Genomic DNA, 19,338 nt, shown 5'->3' with positions numbered 1-19,338 from the left:
AAATCAGCATTGTTGTAAAATAATAAATGGTAGGTTCTTTTATAAAATACAAAAGTTTGAGGTAATTTTAAAAAAAATATAATAGTAAAATTTGGGCCAAAAACAGCTCTTGGGATTTTTGAGAATTTGTCAAAATGTGGATAAAATTTATGAATAAATATGTATTTGTCAAAAAATATTTGGGAAAAATTTGATAAAATTTATGACCAAACAGGTCATAAATAATCGAAAAAATCTAAATATACACTTAAATGTAATTATTATAGTACATATCAGACAAATCACAAATGTCAGGTTATATTAGGACCTTTTAAGGTGCACGTGATTTTATTCTTTTTTTTTTCCCGTCCCTTTTCTGGAAAGTTGCATCAACCGCATCTCTCTCTCTCTCTCTCTCTCTCTCTCTCTCTCTGACACACACACACACACACACACAAACAAACAACCCTTATTATTCTCTTCTCTGCAAATCTAGGGTTTCGATCTCCTTTTCTTTTGCGACTACGAGAACTTCTGCTGCTTCATTAATGGAGTTTGGAGGTGATAGAAAAAGAGGAAGGCCACATGGCCCTATGAATGGCAATGGTACTTTTAAGAAATCTAAACAAGGTACTTATTATCTTTCTTTTTCTTGCTAAATACTTTTTGCATTTCATCCTCTTTTTTTCTAATCTTTGTTTGCTTGCATATTGTTGGCTTCGTTATTTGTTATCTATACGTGCTGTCAAATCTAGGGTTTTGCTAATTTTACTTCTCCCTTTTTTTTTGGAATTTAATATATATCAATTTTTGTTGACATTTTTATCCTTTTCTGGTATCTATATTTGCGGTTGTTGTGTTTTTTTTTTCCCTTTCTGAAACGTGTAATGGTGTGTATTAATAGGGTTGTTTTCCACTCATGTATTTTATCGGTCATGGTGATTAAAAATTTCCGAGTAGTGGTCGCAAAGACAGTTACATCAAAGTGTAAAGTGTGAATAGTTAAATGAATTAAGTTTTGAAAGTTTTTTAAATTCAAAACTTTTTAGCCATGAAAGAGTGTCTTGTAAACTATGATAGTTAAAATTGTTTACAGTCACCCATGGTGTGGCTTAGTAGTCAATGAACTAGGTGCAAATTGCAACGGAGCTAAAAAATACTAGGTGATTTCTGGTGGGAGGTAAGGAATAGTCAAGACGCATGCAAGCTGGCCTGAATACCACAATCATTAAAAAAAGAAAAAAAGAAAAATCGTTTACAGTAGAGGGAACAATTGTCATGTAAAGCTTGCTAAGTTAAATCTGAAACACAGGGTAGTAAAATAGTTTATCATGATCGAGCTGAATTGTTTTTGTTTCTTGTGAGAAAGAGAGGAGAACTCAGTTCCTTCTTGCGTTTCTTTTTTGCTTTTTTATACCTCCAAGAAGATAGGTTTTAGTATTTGCTTCTATCTCTTCGGAAATTTTTGCTGGAGTACCTCTAAATTGTGGAAGTTATTTGTAAAATAGGGTCTGGTAGACATTCTAAAAAAAAAAACAAAAACAAAAAACAAAAAAAAAAACCCAGGGTCTGTTAGATGGCATGTACATTGTATTTGACTGTGAATTTTCTTGTAGCCAAGTTTGTCCTGGTAAATTGCCGTGAACTATATATTCTATGTTCACCTCCAAAAGAATTAGAGTTTGAAGAGTTCAAGTGTAAGTTGTTTTGTCCTTAAAATAAGAACTTACCAAAAAAGTGAAATTCTTGTTTCTGGAGAAAGATAAAATCTGGTTATACTTTAAAGGTTTACGGGACCAACTTAAGGATTCAGTTTAATTTGTAATGGTTTTCATGATTGTTTATCAACTCCATGGTTTTATATTGATCAGAAAAAGTTGTGATAATGTAATTGAGTGATAACAAATGTCTTTCAAATAGATGGTTAATACCACAAATTTAACTGGAAAACAATTGATTAATGTTATGCAACAGAACTGGAGTCAATTCCAACTGGTATAGGAAGCAAATTGAAGCCGTGCACAAAGTTTTTCAGGTTCTAATCTTAACTCATCTAAAATAAGCACTTTAAGTGTAGTTTATTATATTTCTAACTTCTTAAATTCTAATCAAGCGTATTTATGTAGTTAATTCCAATTATTCAGATCCTTTCGGACTAATGGATTGGTTATCCAAGGCCGTGTTACAGGGATAATAGTTGTTAAGTTGAAAACAGCTGTTGAAAGGAAATGCGATGATTTTGATATAACATTGAACTAACAACTTGCTCAGAGTTTGTAATCAAAAAAGCTGATCAGCCGTCAGCGGGAGTAAAACTTCCACTGCCTTTAAATAAGCCAGTATAACGATTCTGCTACACTCAATCATGTTGGCAAGTAAATGCAGTGCAAACTTAGCTATATAATTTTGTGAGAAACTTTGGTGAGTCACATCCGGTGATAATATTGTGATGATGCGGCAGATGGATGAATTGGTCTTTCATATGCCGATTATTATGCTGTTCTCTCCTCCTAAGTGACTTTTCTTGGCATTGAACAATTCTGTAGTTTGCAATCAAATTGATGTGTTGGTACTTCAAGGGTTTGGGTGGGCCGGGAGTATTGTATTGGTAAAGTTTTTAGAATAGCTAAGCTTCTTGATCTGAGAAGTCTTGATGCCTTCTTAGTTATAGTTTACCTAATCTCTTTTCAAGCAATCTAGGTTGTACTTTTGGCTTCTCCTATTCTCTAATGTGTGACATGAACCTACTCTTTCTGCATAAAATAGGCTTTTTGGGTGGTTGTGTTGATCTAGCTGTTATGTGGGAAGATTTTGCATTGGTTAGTCTCATTGATGAATCAAGGAAATGTTGTTGCATGAGGTGATTTTAGAAAGTCAATTTGTACTTTTAAGGATCAATGCATGAAGGCTAAAAATAAAAAGAAGGGGAAAGTACAGTGTCGGGAAAGTTTTGAATTTGCACAACACAGTGCCATTTATACACACTTGTCCCCTTGTTATACATGTATAACATACATGAACAAGTAAAATAGGGAAATCGAATATGAACCTTACTACATGTGATTTTACTTGGTGGGAACATAACCTGTCGGACACAAAACTTGTGTTTTGTGATCGTTCAAGTAAATTACTAAATTATGAGCCACTTTTTACTGCATCTCAAGAATCGCTTATCTTGTGAAGCAAACATGTTTAAGCACATTTATATATATAAAAGATTGTGTTTAAAGTCTCCATGAATCACCAAATCTAAGAGATAGAGTGTTTACTTCATCCTATAGAATGTGAATATTTGATGTATGTTTCATGTTTGGTTAAAAGCGTCTCAAGCATGTCCAAGTTGATTAAATCTTGAACCTTCTCAAGAGGATTCATGCGTCTCAGGTGACTTCTGCTAGCTGCCTTCCCACTCCATTATGCTAATTTGTTCGTTCTAAACCTTCTTCTCTTGGCCTACTAGGTCTCAATTGCTTAAGGGATCCAGGTTCTTGGAATGTTTCTGGCTAACTAGTTAAGAGAACTATTTCTTCAAAGAGTTTTATGAATGGATGTAGTAACCTCAAAAGGAAAAAAACATCTTCTTTGGTTTCACTGTAACTTGTATAAGATTTCTTTGGCACCAAGATATACCATCCAAAGTAATGTGATCCCTACTGTTGGCTGGAAATAAATAAATTCATTGGTTAACTTGATTCTTTTGATGTACCTATTTCTGTCTACAAGATGAGGCGTGATATATCTCTGCTGGTAGTATTAGGCACCATTCAGTTTTGGCCTTGTGTGTAAATTCACACAAGGAAATTATTTTTTAATTGATTAGTTATTTTTGAGATGAAGAGGAACTCAAAATGATGAGATCACTACATTCATATTAACACATAGTTCGAGAATTACGTCATATAAGATACCGAAGCCCCAAGGGCTGTTCAAGTGGCAAAGGTTGAGGGATTTGTGAATTAGGTCACATGTTCGATCCCTGCGTCATTCAAACTTAGTTCAAGTGGCAAAGGTTGAGGGATTTGTGAATTAGGTTACATGTTCGATCCCCGCGTCATTCAAACTAAGCCTGGTTTTTAAGTGGAGAAGAGTAGAGGGGTGGGCCCATTATCCCCAAGTTTTGAAGGCTGCGGTTGGCCCTAAAGGGTTTGCCTAAGACGAATCACGGATTTCTCGGTCATAAAAAAAAATAAAAGATAAAAGATAGCCAAAGTACAAAGATTGGAGCATATGTTCAGTGCTCCTTGATGATTCAAGTTACTAGAAAAAAGCATGTGGACTGAAGAAAAGTTTGAAAAAAGGCTTAAAGGATGCTCTGTGTTTTTTGAGCGCTATGGTTTATGTTAAGAGGCATTAAATTAATTGTGCAGGATGAATGTGATTTCAGATGTATTTATATGGTTAAGCCATGTAATGAGATTAAATTAGTTATGATAAATTTTATTGGTCAAAGGTGTATTTTTGGTTGGAGGCTATGGTCATGTTGGATCACAGATGGCCTTTTTTAAATGGTTGCATGAACTGAAGTTTTCCAACATTTGTAATGTTTCAGAAAAGTGCCATTGATATAATCTTGCTGGTATACATAATAATGCCTAATTCAAGAATTACGTCATATACGATAGCGAACTACAGGGTTTGGCGCAGCATATGTTCAGTGCTCCTTGATGAGTCAAGTTACTAGAAGAAATCATGTGGACTGGAGAAAAGTTTAAGATTAGGATAGGATGCTTCTCTGTTTATATTATGGGGCATTAAAGTTAATTGTGCAAGAGATTGTGAGGTCAGTCGTTAGACATATCTATAAGGTTAAGCCATGTAATGGGATTATGAGGTTAAAATAGTTATCAAAGATTTTATTGGTCAAATGTCCATTTTTGGTTGGAGGCTATATTCATGTTGGATTATAGATGCCCTTTTTGTTAATGGTAGCATGCACTATATCATTAGAAGAGCGTCATTGATATAATCTTGCTGATAATTCACCTTACATATCAAAAAGGTTATAGATTGCTGATAATTCTTTTTTGTTCTCTCTTCTTTATCAAAAAAAATTGTTGGTGCTTTATAAATAGTACTTATGAAATCTCTCTCTGCATGTTTGGATGTAACACCATTGGTCAGAAAAGCAGTTTTAGTTGAAGTTGTCGCTGGTGAAAAACAGTTTTCATTTTGCTTAGCTGTCATAGCCTGTTTTGCTGTAGAGTCAACCAACCATTCTACGTAGATTCTTCCAAAAGCTCAAATATTAGTCTGATTTGATTCTAGGGTCTTTTACCTGTGTGGCTGTTTCTCTGTAGGAAAAAGGGGTTATGATTGCCTTCGTTTAGATTTAAGAGATAGAAAAGAGCCCTAAACTTCCGGTTGTCATTGTACTAGTAAGTCATAATGCAAAGGTCTGGGCTCCAATTTATGTTTAAATCAGGAAAGACTGGTTGTTACACATGATGGCTCTGAAGATTGAAGAATATAACACACAGACATAACTAGGTGGAGTTTTATGAAGTTATACATAATTGGTTATATTGCATATACGCCATGATTGCAAGTTTGCTGCAGTGTTATGAGCTTAAAGCCTTTGTTTGTAGGCGCAAGAAATCTGACAAGATGTTTAGGGTGGAAAGATTAAGTAGGACACTAGCTGGTATCTTGAAACAGAACATTGATTGATAGTTTGAGATTCTGCTTTTGCTATGGAGCTGGTTAAAGCATAGATGAAAGTGGATGTAATAGTTGCATGTACTTGTATGATTAGAGGGTGGTCTAAAAGAGCTTCAGAAGTGTCCCTACTTTATCAGTGACTACATTGAGACAGAAGTAATAAGCTCTGGCTTTTTCTGTCTACAGGCACCAAACAGTGAGAAGAATTTACTGGTGCCTTGTTTTGGGCCTATTGAAGAGTACATGTTTGACATGAACCAGGTACCACATTTCAATATATTTCTTCTGTGGCTGTTTTGGTGAATTGTGCTATGTGCAGAGAAATTCCCTTCAGTCATTTGATAAGAAAGATCCCAGATGCATTTTTTTTGAAAGGAGAATATTACCAAATTCTTCTGGTTAGATGATTGTTATTCTCATTCAGTAAATTGTGAAGGGGTAGGAAATTCAAACTTGAAGTTGTCCGTATAGGTAAAGTGCATGGTTGGTATCTTCCATCAAAAGATAGAAAGGACATAATTTTTTTCTAGTTGGCTGATTGTGTATAAGATGTTTGGTTGCTTTAGGGCAATACGCTTTGTATCTTTGTATTTGTTGAACTGTTAGGAATAGAAAAATCGGTAGGTGCAGTTTCGAATCTTGCTATTAAGCATGCTTTCTTTGATTCTGTTTTAACTGAAAATTGATGATCTTGGAGATACACTGACAATTGCGGAGAGTCAATTGTAGTATTCTGAAAATGGATGTGTGATTGTTATGACATTTCTCTCTGTAGATGCTACATGTGATCACACCGTAATTGGTCTTTAAATTTTATTCACTTATGTGGCAATGCTGGGAAATGTAGTGAAATGCCATTTTAGATCTTCAAGTCCTCTTTTATCCCCTTTTTGGTGCATTACAATGCCATGATTGATATCTGGAAAACCTTTTCTTTCTGAGTCTTGCAATTCAGGTATATTTGTTGTTTGAAGAATTTCCCTTGCAACTAAAGTTTGTACAGACTTTTCCACCTTAATTTTCTTTCAACTCAGTTATTTAGACCAAAAGTCGAATAGAAAGAAGCAGCCTGGTGTATTGTAAGCTAACATAAAATTTTCAGTTAACTTCGGATACTTTTTTTTTGCGGGGCTGGGGGGTTGGTGACATAGGACCATTCAACCGAAAGGCAGTGATTAAGAAATATCTAGTGTGCTCTGAAGAGAAGCTTGCTTACAATTTTCATTTTATTGAAATGAGAATCCCTGCCTTCTTAATGGAGGTCTGAATCTTAATCATTCGGATCTCAGACATTAAGTGCGTTTGTTTTTAAAGTTTGAATCTTAATTATTCAGATCTTAATCGTTAAGTGTGTTTGTTTTTTACTTCATAATCACTTAATGGGTCTGAATAGGTCTGTATCATTAAGATCTATAACAGAGACTTAATTTCATTAAGATGCTATCATCCATATTCATTATTAATTGCCGCCACCGCCTACCATTATCAACTACCACCATGCCACCCACCACCCACCACCACCATACTCAACCACCACCACTATCATCCTCAATCATAGCCGCCGCCATTGTCGACTACCCCACCCACCATCCCCACCACTCCCACCATCATCATTCTCAATGACAACTAACACTCATCCACCTCAACTACCACAACTAACTATCCCATCACCATCAACAACAACCATAGCTGGCACTGCCCATAATTATAAACTACTACCACCACCACCCGCCATTATTAACTATTACCACCCACCACCACCATCCTCAATCATAATAGCTACCACTACCAATCACCACTAGCTACTACCCTAAACTACCACCATCAACCAAATCTACCACCAACCACTGCTTTTAGTCGGCATTCACAAGCATTACCGTTAGCCATCACCACCAACAACTATCATATTTTAAAAAGCTATATATTTTAGTGATGGAATATTAGATTAATTAGTATTTTATTTGAATTTTATGTTTATTAATTTTCAAATAAACGTATATTTTATACATTCAGATGTTAAAAATCAAACAGTCTTAATCATTTAGTATTCAGATCTTAATACACATCTTAACATTCAGATGTGTATTAAGATTCAGATGTCTTAATCTTAATTGAATTTTATGTTTATTAATTTTCAAATAAACGTATATTTTATACATTCAGATGTTAAAAATCAAACAGTCTTAATCATTTAGTATTCAGATCTATTTGAATTTTATTTGAATTTTATGTTTATTAATTTTCAAATAAACGTATATTTTATACATTCAGATGTTAAAAATCAAACAGTCTTAATCATTTAGTATTCAGATCTTAATACACATCTTAACATTCAGATGTGTATTAAGATTCAGATGTCTTAATCTTAATACACATTTTGATATTCAGACGTGTATTCAGATTCAAACGTCTTAATCTTTTTTAAGTGATCCCCCTTCATACGACGTAGAATTGATTTGGTTTATTCAAATGATGGAAACCTCACCAGTTTCTTCTACTCGGCTGATTGTGTATAAAATGTTTGGTTGCTTCATAGCAATAAGCTTTGTACCTTGCTTTGTTGAACCGGTTGTGTGCATAGAGAAGAAAAATAGGTAATCTTTTGTGGTGCAATTTTGGAACTTGCTACTGAGAATCTGACAAGTGACTTACAAAAAGAATAAAAAGAATCTGACAAGTCCGAAGAGTAAATCTTGGACAATCTGAAACCAAACATCTGATTGTTATGATACATATGATATGATTGCACTCAAAAGTTTGGTTTTTAAATTGCTTAGTAACTTTGAGAATGGGAATGAAATGATGTTTTGGATATTCAATTCCTCATTCAACTTATTAAAAAAAGATTCAATTCCCCCCACCTTGGTGCTTATAACATACCATGATACCATAGTGGGAAACCTTGTCCATTGATTAGAATTGCAAATGTTGTTCTTATTTTGAGGAATTTCCCCTCCTACTGGAGTTTGTACCATTGATCTCAATTTCCTTGTCATTCAGTTATTTAAACCTAAAGTCTGAGTGGAATTGGACAGCTGTGCTTGTAACACAAAATTGACATTCTTCTGTCGTTTCTGAATACTTTATGAATGTTGGAACTATAACAAGAAGTGGTTTGGATGTTTTCATTATAAAAGGAAGTGTTTGGTGATATGGCTGAGAGAATTAGATTGTTATGAATTATGGGTGAGGAATTCATAGATCTTAAACACTAATTTTATTGTATCAGAGGTTTATACATCGTCTTTCCCAAGTTGAAATTTTTTATTTAGTTGGACGAATAATCAGTATGATCTGTGTTAATCTCTGATACTGAGATGTGGATTTGTGGAGAAAAGTGCAACATTGAGGGTAAGATTTTCCTGGAAATTTGTAAACCAGCTTATGGTTGCAAAAGTAGTATACATCTGCTTTGCTATTTTATTCCATTCTGAAATTGTGGTCATGATGGCTCAGCGCACCGGAGATTACATTTCTCTTGCTACACTTACAGACTATCATAATAGTTTATAAAATCCGATAGTTATTTCACGCAGTAATACATTTACCGGAGACTTGGAATGAGAATGCATTCATAGATACTATGTGAAGATGCAGCATTTTTGTGATATTAGTGGAAAAAGACCATATACGTGATGATTGACATTTTGCTGTACTGGTGTCAATGAATCACTGTTACTTTTGGTTCATGGATACATTGGATAGAGATTTGTCTCAAGGAACAAAATTTGGATTTTGGCTCTTAAGTCTCTATTTCCTTTGAGGTGATATGGACAGAGGATCTTCAAGGGGATGAGATGTCAAAGAGAAAACCTCAATGCTTCTTGTTGCGAAGTGTTTTCTTTTCTTATGCACAGGGGACATGAGTCATTTAATTTATACCAAGATGATTTACGTTCTGATTTTTTGGCTGCCAGTGGATGTTGATCGATATATGAAGATGATTAGTTTCTAATTTTAGCTGCCATTGTATGTTGATGGTCTTTTAACTGAAAAGTCTGTGGTGGGAGGTTCTGAATTGGTTTTGAATACAGTGGTTATGGTGAGTTCAGTAAAGGGGGCATTGCATAGCTGGAATTTCAAAAGGAGAAAGATAAGACCCAAGGCATGAGATATAGCCCAACTAGCTCTTATCTTTGTTGTGTAGAGGGAGAGAAATGAGACCAGTGTCTGTTGCGGAAGCCAAATGTATATAGTGTGAATGAGTCACAACTACTATACCAAAAATTATGACAACCACTAAATAATAAACAAGACAACAAGACAACAATAAAAGAACACCAGAATTTACGAGGTTCGGCCAATTTTGCCTACTTCCTCGGACACAATCAATATTTTATTCCACTCCAAAATTACAAGTGAAATAATACTAAAGAGAGAAGATACAAATGCCTTAAGAAGATAAAAGGCAAATGAGAGGTGTGTTTAAATCCTAAACATTAGGCCTCCTTTTATAGGGTGAAATTCTCATTCAAAATTGTCATCCACCGATGTGGTACTTTTGCCAATTTCAACAAATCTCCACCTTGGCAAAATTCCACATCTTCAATTTTCTCTCAATAACAAATTTTGGTTGTGTCTTCATCTTCAATCTTTAGTGTTCAACAATGTTGATCAAATCCAAACAATGTTGAAACTTGACCGCAGTCACCACTTTTGTCAGCATATCAGCAGGGTTCTCCGTAGTATGAATTTTCTTCACCGTGACTCCACCTTCTTCTATGATTTCTCGTACGAAATGATACCGAACATCAATGTGCTTCGTCCTTGCATGATAAACTTGGCTCTTCGCTAATTGAATAGCACTTTGACTATCACAAAAAATTATAATATTTTTTTGTTCAATACCAAGCTCCTTTAGCAACCCCTGAAGCCAAATTGCCTCCTTCACAGCCTCCGTAATAGCCATGTACTCTGCCTCTGTTGTAGACAAAGCAACTGTTGACTGCAAAGTAGACTTCCAACTAACTGGTGCCTTTGCAAAAGTAAACACATAACCAGTAGTTGACCTTCGTTTGTCCAGATCACCCGCAAAATCTGAGTCACAATATCCAACTACAGACCGATTGCCTTCCTGCTCAAAAACTAACCCAACATCTACAGTACTATGAATATATCGTAGAATCCATTTCACAGCTTGCCAATGCTCCTTTCCTGGATTATGCATATATCTGCTAATAACTCCAACGGCTTGTGAAATGTCAGGTCTCGTACAAACCATTGCATACATCAAGCTACCAACAACATTTGCGTATGGTACCCTTGACATATACTCCTGTTCAGTTTCATCCTTTGGCGACATAGTAGTACTTAGCTTAAAATGGGGAGCAAGTGGCGTACTAATTGGCTTAGTCTTCTTGTCTATGCCAAAACGCTTTAGTACTCTCTTCAAATATTCTTTTTGAGATAAACAGAGTTTCTTTGTACGTCTATCTCTTATTATCTCCATGCCAAGAATTTTCTTTGCCTCACCCAGATCCTTCATCTCGAACTCCTCCTTCAGTTGAATCTTCAACTTATCAATTTCTTCCGAATTCTTGGAAGTTATCAACATATCATCAACATATAGGAGAAGATATACAAAGGAACCATCATTAAGTTTGCGCAAATACACACAATGATCGTATTTGCTTCTCTTGTACCCTTGCCGCAACATAAACTTGTCAAATCGCTTGTACCATTGTCTAGAAGATTGTTTCAATCCGTACAACGATTTTTCAAGTTTGCATACTATATTTTCTTTTCCAGCAACTTTGAATCCTTCTGGCTGAGTCATGTAGATTTCCTCCTCCAAGTTTCCATGTAAAAACGCAGTTTTTACATCCATCTGAACTAGTTCCAAATCCAACTGTGCTACCAAAGCCAACATAATTCTAATGGAGGAATGTTTTACAACTGGAGAAAATACTTCATTGTAATCAATCCCCTCCTTTTGAGCATATCCTTTGGCCACCAATCTTGCTTTGTAGCGAACATCTTCTTGGTTAGGAAATCCTTCTTTCTTTGCAAATACCCATTTGCACCCAATTGCTTTCTTTCCCTTCGGGAGATTGGCCAATTTCCATGTATGATTCTGATGAAGGGACTGCATTTCTTCATTCATGGCAATCCTCCACTTATCTTCTTCTGAACTTTGGATTGCGTCTTTATAAGTGGTAGGAACACCATCAGCTACAATTGAGGTTGCACAAGCAACCGTCTCTATAAGACGAACAGGTTTCGTTATTGTCCTTTTTGGCCTGCTGGTTGCTATTGATTCAAGTTGTTGTCGAGGTTCTTGAGTTGGAATCTCCCTTTCTACTGGCTCTTCTTCCAGAGGGTAATCTTCATGAGTTTCCTCCTCTGCTTCTTGTGTAGGAAAAATAAATTTTCCCTCAAACTCCACCTGCTTTGATGCACCACCAGTTTGTTTGACATCTTCAACTGTCACCTTATCTGTTATGGTAGATTCATCAAAGGTAACATCTCTGCTGAATATAATATTCCTTGTCTCTGGACACCATAAGCGGTATCCTTTGACTCCAGAAGTAATCCCCATAAATATAGCCTTCTTTGCTCTCGGATCCAATTTTGACTCTTTCACATGATAGTATGCAATTGAGCCAAACACGTGCAAAGAGTCATAATCTACAGCAGGTTTTCCATACCATTTTTCAAATGGTGACGATTAATGAGGTGGCATGCATATGTAATTGCCTCGGCCCAAAATTCTTTGCCCAAGCCAGCATTGGACAACATACACCGTACCTTCTCCAGTAAAGTCCGGTTCATACGTTCTGCCACTCCATTCTGTTGTGGTGTATTTCTGACAGTGAAGTGTCGGACGATGCCATCATTTTCACAGACCTTATTGAAATGATCATTTTTGTATTCACCTCCATTGTCTGTGCGAATACACTTGATCCTCCTGCCTGTTTGATTCTCCACCATCGTTTTCCATTTGAGAAAAATTCCCAACACTTCATCTTTCCTCTTCATTGTATACACCCACACTCTTCGGGAAAAATCATCAACAAAGGTTACAAAATAGTGCTTCCCACCCAATGAAGGTGTTTTGGAAGCACCCCAAACATCAGAGTGTACATAATCCAAAATGCCTTTAGTATTATGGATCGCTATACCAAATTTAACCCTTGTCTGTTTCCCTTTGACACAATGCTCGCAAAACTCCAAGTTGCAAGTCTTTACGCCTTTTAACAATCCTTGATTAGATAAAGCTTTCAAGGATTTTCCTCCAGCATGTCCCAAGCGCATGTGCCATAGCCTGGTTGCTTCTGCCTCTTTGTCATCACTGGATGTCACTGTTGCTGTCCCAATAACTGTGCTACCACGATAGCAGTACATGTTATTGTTCTTCCGATTGGCCTTCATTACCACTAGTGCACCAGAGCATATTCTCATCACTCCATTTTCTGCAATGATTTTGAACCCTTTTGATTCTAGGGCTCCCACAGAGATGAGATTCTTCTTCAAACCCGGTACATATCGAACATCTGTTAATGTTCTGATCATTCCATCATGGCTCCTTAATCTTATTGAACCAATGCCATATGAGGTAAGAGGGCTGTTATCCGCTGTGTGGATGACTCCATATTCTCCTTCTTGAAAATTCACGAACCAGTCCTTGTTGGGACACATATGGTAGCTACAAGCCGAGTCCATCAACCATATGTCTGATGATGTTGATAACTCTGTTGTAACTAATGAGAAGTCTGAATCATCACAATTAGCTACATTTGAATCCATAATGGCCTTTCCATTGTTATGTCTGGCCTTATTCTTCAACTTCGGACAGTCTTTCTTCCAGTGCCCCTTTTCTCGACAAAAGGCACATTCATCTTTGCTGGGTCTAGATCTCGACTTGGATCTTCCCTTCTTAGTCCTCGTTTGATTTTGAGGACGACCCCTCACAATTAGTGCTTCTTCTTCTCCGCCCTTCTGTTTTTCTCCCTTTCTTTGTTCATAGCTGTACAAAGCCGAACAAACTTCTCTGAGAGAAATTTCGTCATTTCCATGGAGTAGAGTAGTTTCAAGGTGCTCGTACTCATTAGGAAGTGACCCCAATAACATCAAGGCCAAGTCACCATCATCAAAAGTTGCATCCATATTTTGCAAATCTGTGACCAACTTATTGAAACTGGTGATATGTTCATTCATTGTGGTACCAGGAACATAGGTGAAGCGAAACAGTCTCTTCTTCATGTACAATTTATTTTGACTGTTTTTCTTCAAAAATTTATCCTCCAGTGCTTTCCATAATTTACTTGCAGAAATTTCCTTTGTGTATGGATATTTCTGCTCTCTAGCAAGGTAGGATCGAATGGTACCGCAAGCAACACGATTGATAATTTTCCAATCTTCTTCTCCAATAACATCTGGCTTCTTTTCTTCAATGGCAAGATCTAGCCCTTGTTGAAAAAGAACATCTAGAACCTCGCCTTGCCACATCCCAAAATGTCCTGACCCGTCAAAAATTTCTACCGCAAATTTCGCATTTGACACAATTCTTGTCATAAGCGAAGATGCCAACGATGACGTATTATTGACACTTGATGTAGATTCTTCTTGTTTACTGTCTCCCATTTTGACACAAATATTATTTAGTAGCTGACGACACAAATCAAGATTATTTCCTTTCTGGTGTGGAAGATCAGACTAAGCTGCAACCACAGAGCATACTCAGATAGAACCTTGACTCAGTTACCAAGATAGATCTTTTCTGATGTGGAAGATCAGACTATGCTGCAACCACAGAGCATACTTAGACAGTACCTTGGCTCTGATACCAATTGTTGCGGAAGCCAAATGTATATAGTGTGAATGAGTCACAACTACTATACCAAAAATTATGACAACCACTAAATAATAAACAAGACAATAAGACAACAATAAAAGAACACCAGAATTTACGAGGTTCGGCCAATTTTGCCTACTTCCTCGGACACAATCAATATTTTATTCCACTCCAAAATTACAAGTGAAATAATACTAAAGAGAGAAGATACAAATGCCTTAAGAAGATAAAAGGCAAATGAGAGGTGTGTTTAAATCCTAAACATTAGGCCTCCTTTTATAGGGTGAAATTCTCATTCAAAATTGTCATCCACCGATGTGGTACTTTTGCCAATTTCAACAGTACCTTCAAGTAGAAAAGCACAAATACAATTTTATTTATCTCCAACAGGACCTAACAATGGAAATTGGGCATACGTTTTCTTGCCAATGAGTGTAATCATGAAAAGGCAATTGATATTTCACTTTATCGTTTTTTTTGGTCCATATATTTGTTATTTATGTTTATAATTATTTGTCTTGCACTACATATACATATTTTTACTTTTTCTCCATTTTGCCATTTTCCATTAAAGCCCACGCTTTATTTGCGCTTTGCGCTTAAAGCCCCAACAGGCATTAGAGCTTTTTTGCGCTTTTCGCCTTTGATAACACTATATAGGACAACGTAGCCACGTTCACTAGCAATATGATTTCCCCTTTGGTGGTTTCACTTGCCATGTTGAAACCGTTGAGCACTCGAACTGCAGGCACGATTTGATGCTGAAGACCGAGATTTGGTGTAGGTTTCTCTACTTTTTGGTATACTTTTTGTATACGGGGTTTCGTCGAGGACTAGACATTAATATAATTCTTTACCTTATCAATTTTTTTTTTTAAGTCTGTTTTAACGTTTATGAAAAGAAAAAGTCCTTATCCATTTGAGAGAAGTTTCCAAAGGAAACAAAAACTCTTTGTCCCCACTTTTTTTGTTTGGGTTATTGACGAGCGCAAAACACAACACGAAATTGATGCTCGCTAGCCAAATATAGTAATGTTTAATTATCGTCTCCACAGGGAAGGATTGTATTTAACTAGTGTTCAAGTAATTTCTAGCTTAACGCTATTCAGGATGATTAACACTGTGGTTGGGACTTGGGATGATTAATAACTAAAATTAACTACGAAAACTGAAGCAATTAGCATTTTATTGCATAAAGACAAGAGTTGAGCAACACCGAAGTAATCAATGGGAGAAATAAGGGCCGTGACAGGATAGGTGCAAGATGGCTGTTCGGGATCTAACTCTACTTTAATTCACTCTAATGTTCTTACAAATTCACTTAATGATTAATTCAAACGTGTAGCCAAGACCCCTCTCTTGATTAAATCTTAACTCTATGAGGTGAACTAATATAAAGCACTCTGAAAATATGCAAGCACGCGTTAATGGATTAGTCTTTAGGAAAACGTCTCTCGAATATTCTCCTAACTTGATTTAATCAACAATTCAACAAGCTCTTTGGATTACTTAAAAGAATCACTCAATTAAACCAAACAAAATAATGCAAAGATTATCACCAAAATATTCCTCTTTCGATTAAATAAACTGGTGAACAAAGTTGCAATCAATTCAAAGCTCCATAAACGAATTCATGCAAAGAACTAGAGTTAAAATCCACAAATATCAATCAAAACACCATATCCATCAAATCCTAAGGTAAACTACTCCATAATCATGGAGAAATTCATCACAAATAAAGTTGAAGAATAAGAAAACATGAATTCAATCCAAACTCGGGTGTTGAGTTGAGGAAAGAATGATGAATCCTTGCGCTTTGAGTCTCCAATACTCTTTCAATCTCCCGTAGGTCAAAAGTCCTCTCAAAATTGTATTTTTGATGTATTCATACCATGTAGGAATGGGTCCGAACGGAACTACCCTTTCCAAGCTGAAACGAGAAAGTACTCGGACAAAAATACACATGCGCGACGCAGGGCGCGATGCCCAATGCGCGCGCAAGTGGAGAACTTTAGAGGGCTGATTTTTACACTCTGCATGTAGTGCATTTTTCTTAGAGTTATCTTTTTTCTCATTTTTTGACATTCAGACTTGGTCCTCGACCCCCGAACGTGATCATAGCTTAATTTCTTGGGCTTTTACTCGGACTTCAAAGCTCCAACTTGTTCAATATTGCTTCAAATTATCTTAATAGCTCGGAATTATTTCCTTCAAGGCATAAAACACATAATAAGCGCAAATCACCATTATTTAAGCTCAACCACAAGTAAAATGCAGTAATTAGAGTGCAAACTATGACTAAAACACGGGTTTCTAGCTTACCATCAGTTATGGTAATTTATATTAGGTTTAGCCTAGTTTTTCGAGCATTTAGAAATGAGAATTGTCCCTTCTTCATCCTATAAGCTGTAAAATAAGAGTGATGAAATAAGATTCTTCATTGCAGCCATCATGAAGATGCAAAGCTACAAAAAAGATTAGTTAGCTCCATTACGATCAAAAACTTTATCTGCTCGGGGAGCTAACCACATAACTGGGCTAAGCTAGAGTATGCGAGCCAATGAAGTCTAGGAGGGGAACTACATTATTTACAGGGGATAGAGAGCTCCAACTAAATAGGTGCCCAGGGCATTTGGAGCTGAAATGCCATCAAACCATATGCGATTTCTTTCTTGCCAAAGCCACCAAAAAATGCTTGTTGGGATCATCTTCGAGATTTTCTTGATGGCTATGTCAACTTTCCAACTGTTCCGACCTTCCACTGCCTCCCTGATGCCCCAAGCTGTAAAATAGTTTTAATAGGCTAAAGTTTGACCGGTCCTTAAATGATGTCATGAGAAAGTGATTAGTGATATTTTGAGATATCATCTTTTTGGAGATATTGCTGGGCAAATTGCTAGAAGATTTGTGCTCAGTTAATTTTAGTATTTTGTAATTCTTGTCAAAATCTTGTGCATAAGTGAATATGCAATGTGTGGATTTCAAGAAATATGTGTGTATGTTACTTTGCTTGCCTAGTAAAAAGACCTGCTTGATCACTTTTTGGTTCATGTGAAATTACCCTGTTTTTGATTCCTATCAACATTCTTTCCTGTTGATAAGCAAGCATTGGACAATTTCAAAAATTGACATGCAAAAGAGTTCTAGGGACTCGTAATATGAGTAATAATGTGCCGTTAACATCGTAGACGAGTCCGGCAATGTGTTGTTCTTTGTGTTTCTTAATGTATCGGAGTTTGAATTTTAGAGATTTTAGTTGTTGGATATCATGTTCCTTTATGATAGCAAAGAGGTTTTGTAGAGTGTTTTTGCTTGACAAACGCCTTAATCAAGAAATTAATAAATCGAGCCCTATTTAAGATATGTGAATAAACTGGGAGATGCTGTATGACTTGGCTCTCGCTGTTATTGATCTTCTTGCTGATAAGCTTGACTCTAATGGTTCATGATGGCAACTTTGTTTTTTCCAACTTTATTGTCTCCCTTTTTGCCCTTTTGTCCTTTTTTTGTTTTTTGAGCCGAGGGTCTTTCGGAAACAGCTTCTCTACTCCTTCGGGGTAGGGGTAAGGTTTGCGTACACACTACCCTCCCCAGACCCCATTAGTGGGATTTTACTGGGTTGTTGTTGTATAATTGAATTAATGTATTAATTTGATCTTCTGCAGTACTTCGGGATGCCCATTTGGGGAAGGATGCCACTTCTTGCATTATGTACCTGGAGGCCTTAAAGCTGTAACTCAAATGCTTGGCAGCAACCCAGCTCTTCCAGCAGCTTCTAGAAATTCAATAGCACCGTCTTTCCCTGATGGATCATCTCCTCCAGCTGTTAAGACTCGTCTCTGCAACAAATTCAACACTGCTGAAGGTTGCAAATTTGGTGACAAATGTAATTTTGCCCATGGTGAGTGGGAGCTCGGCAAGCCAATGGCTCCATTGCATGAGGAGTCCCGTGGTATGTTCCAGACTCATGGAAGGTATGGTAGTCGACCAGAGACTACTCCTGCAGGCTTTGGAGCAGCTGCCAGCTTTGGGTCTTCTGCGACTGCTAAGATCAGTGTAGATGCCTCTCTTGCCGGACCTATTATTGGAAAGGGTGGTGTCAACTCAAAGCAAATAAGCCGTGTGACTGGAGTCAAATTTTCCATTAGGGATCATGAGTCGGATCCTAACTTGAGGAATATAGAACTTGAAGGTACAATTGATCAGATTGGACAAGCCAGTCAAATGGTTCGTGAGCTTATTCAGAGCGTTACAGCAAAATCTGCGGCACCCATGATGAAGAATCCCAGCTCCACTGCAACAAGCAACTTTAAAACAAAAATTTGTGAGAACTTTGCTAAAGGGTTGTGCACTTTTGGAGAAAGGTGCCACTTTGCACATGGAGCAGAAGAATTGCGTAGATCAGGTCCATGAGCTTTGCAGTATTTACTATTAGGGGGTATTCTCTTTTTGGCTGTTATCTGTTTTTATCTGGGTTTGTGAAAATACTAGATAGGTGTTTTTGCCATTCGGCGTCTCTTGGTTTTTGAGGCTTGTAGTTAGATCTTTAATGTGCTGCTTTCTCATGACTTCGTTGCTTTTATCTTGTTTGCTGTTCTTTTAATCATAACCTAGTTACTGTTATTGATATGGAATTGTAGTATGTTTTGCTTGAGCTTCGCGAGTGGGGAACAATGTGTGCTGTGTATGCTTCTTTTGCGTACGTTAACCCAGAGGGACTGACTGCTGGAAAATTGGGTCAACCACTTGGTCAAGAATTTTTTCTTGGTCAAGTTCTAATCCTTTGTTTTACAGTTGAATTGTTTGCTATCTACATTTGGCCTCATTAGGGATCCGGGATGACTTTTCTAGTGTCTGCTGATTTAATTCTGCGATCGAGGTATGTGATAAAGAGGGAAAAGCATGGA

At 36.7% G+C, this 19,338-nt stretch overlaps 1 protein-coding gene across 1 annotated transcript; it reads left to right on the top strand.

The window, feature by feature from the left end:
* The first annotated feature begins 352 nt into the window (after window positions 1-352).
* Window positions 353-19,060, top strand: LOC107813189 (zinc finger CCCH domain-containing protein 14-like). Its single transcript, XM_075239676.1, has 3 exons — window positions 353-609; window positions 1,954-2,014; window positions 18,097-19,060. The coding sequence occupies exons 1-3, from the start codon at window positions 528-530 to the stop codon at window positions 18,842-18,844; spliced, it is 891 nt and encodes a 296-aa protein (XP_075095777.1). The 5' UTR covers window positions 353-527; the 3' UTR covers window positions 18,845-19,060.
* The last annotated feature ends 278 nt before the right edge of the window (window positions 19,061-19,338 follow it).

The sequence above is a fragment of the Nicotiana tabacum genome, chromosome 19, assembly GCF_000715075.1.
Source record: "Nicotiana tabacum cultivar K326 chromosome 19, ASM71507v2, whole genome shotgun sequence".
Lineage (NCBI taxonomy): Eukaryota > Viridiplantae > Streptophyta > Magnoliopsida > Solanales > Solanaceae > Nicotiana > Nicotiana tabacum.
This window is presented reverse-complemented; position numbering and strand designations above follow the sequence as displayed.

Coding starts and splice junctions, on each gene's coding strand:
- LOC107813189 (XM_075239676.1), top strand. CDS start 528: ATGGAGTTTGGAGGTGATAGAAAAAGAGGAAGGCCACATGGCCCTATG. Junction 610..1,953: donor TTTTAAGAAATCTAAACAAG/GTACTTATTATC, acceptor GTTATGCAACAG/AACTGGAGTCAATTCCAACT. Junction 2,015..18,096: donor CCGTGCACAAAGTTTTTCAG/GTTCTAATCTTA, acceptor GATCTTCTGCAG/TACTTCGGGATGCCCATTTG.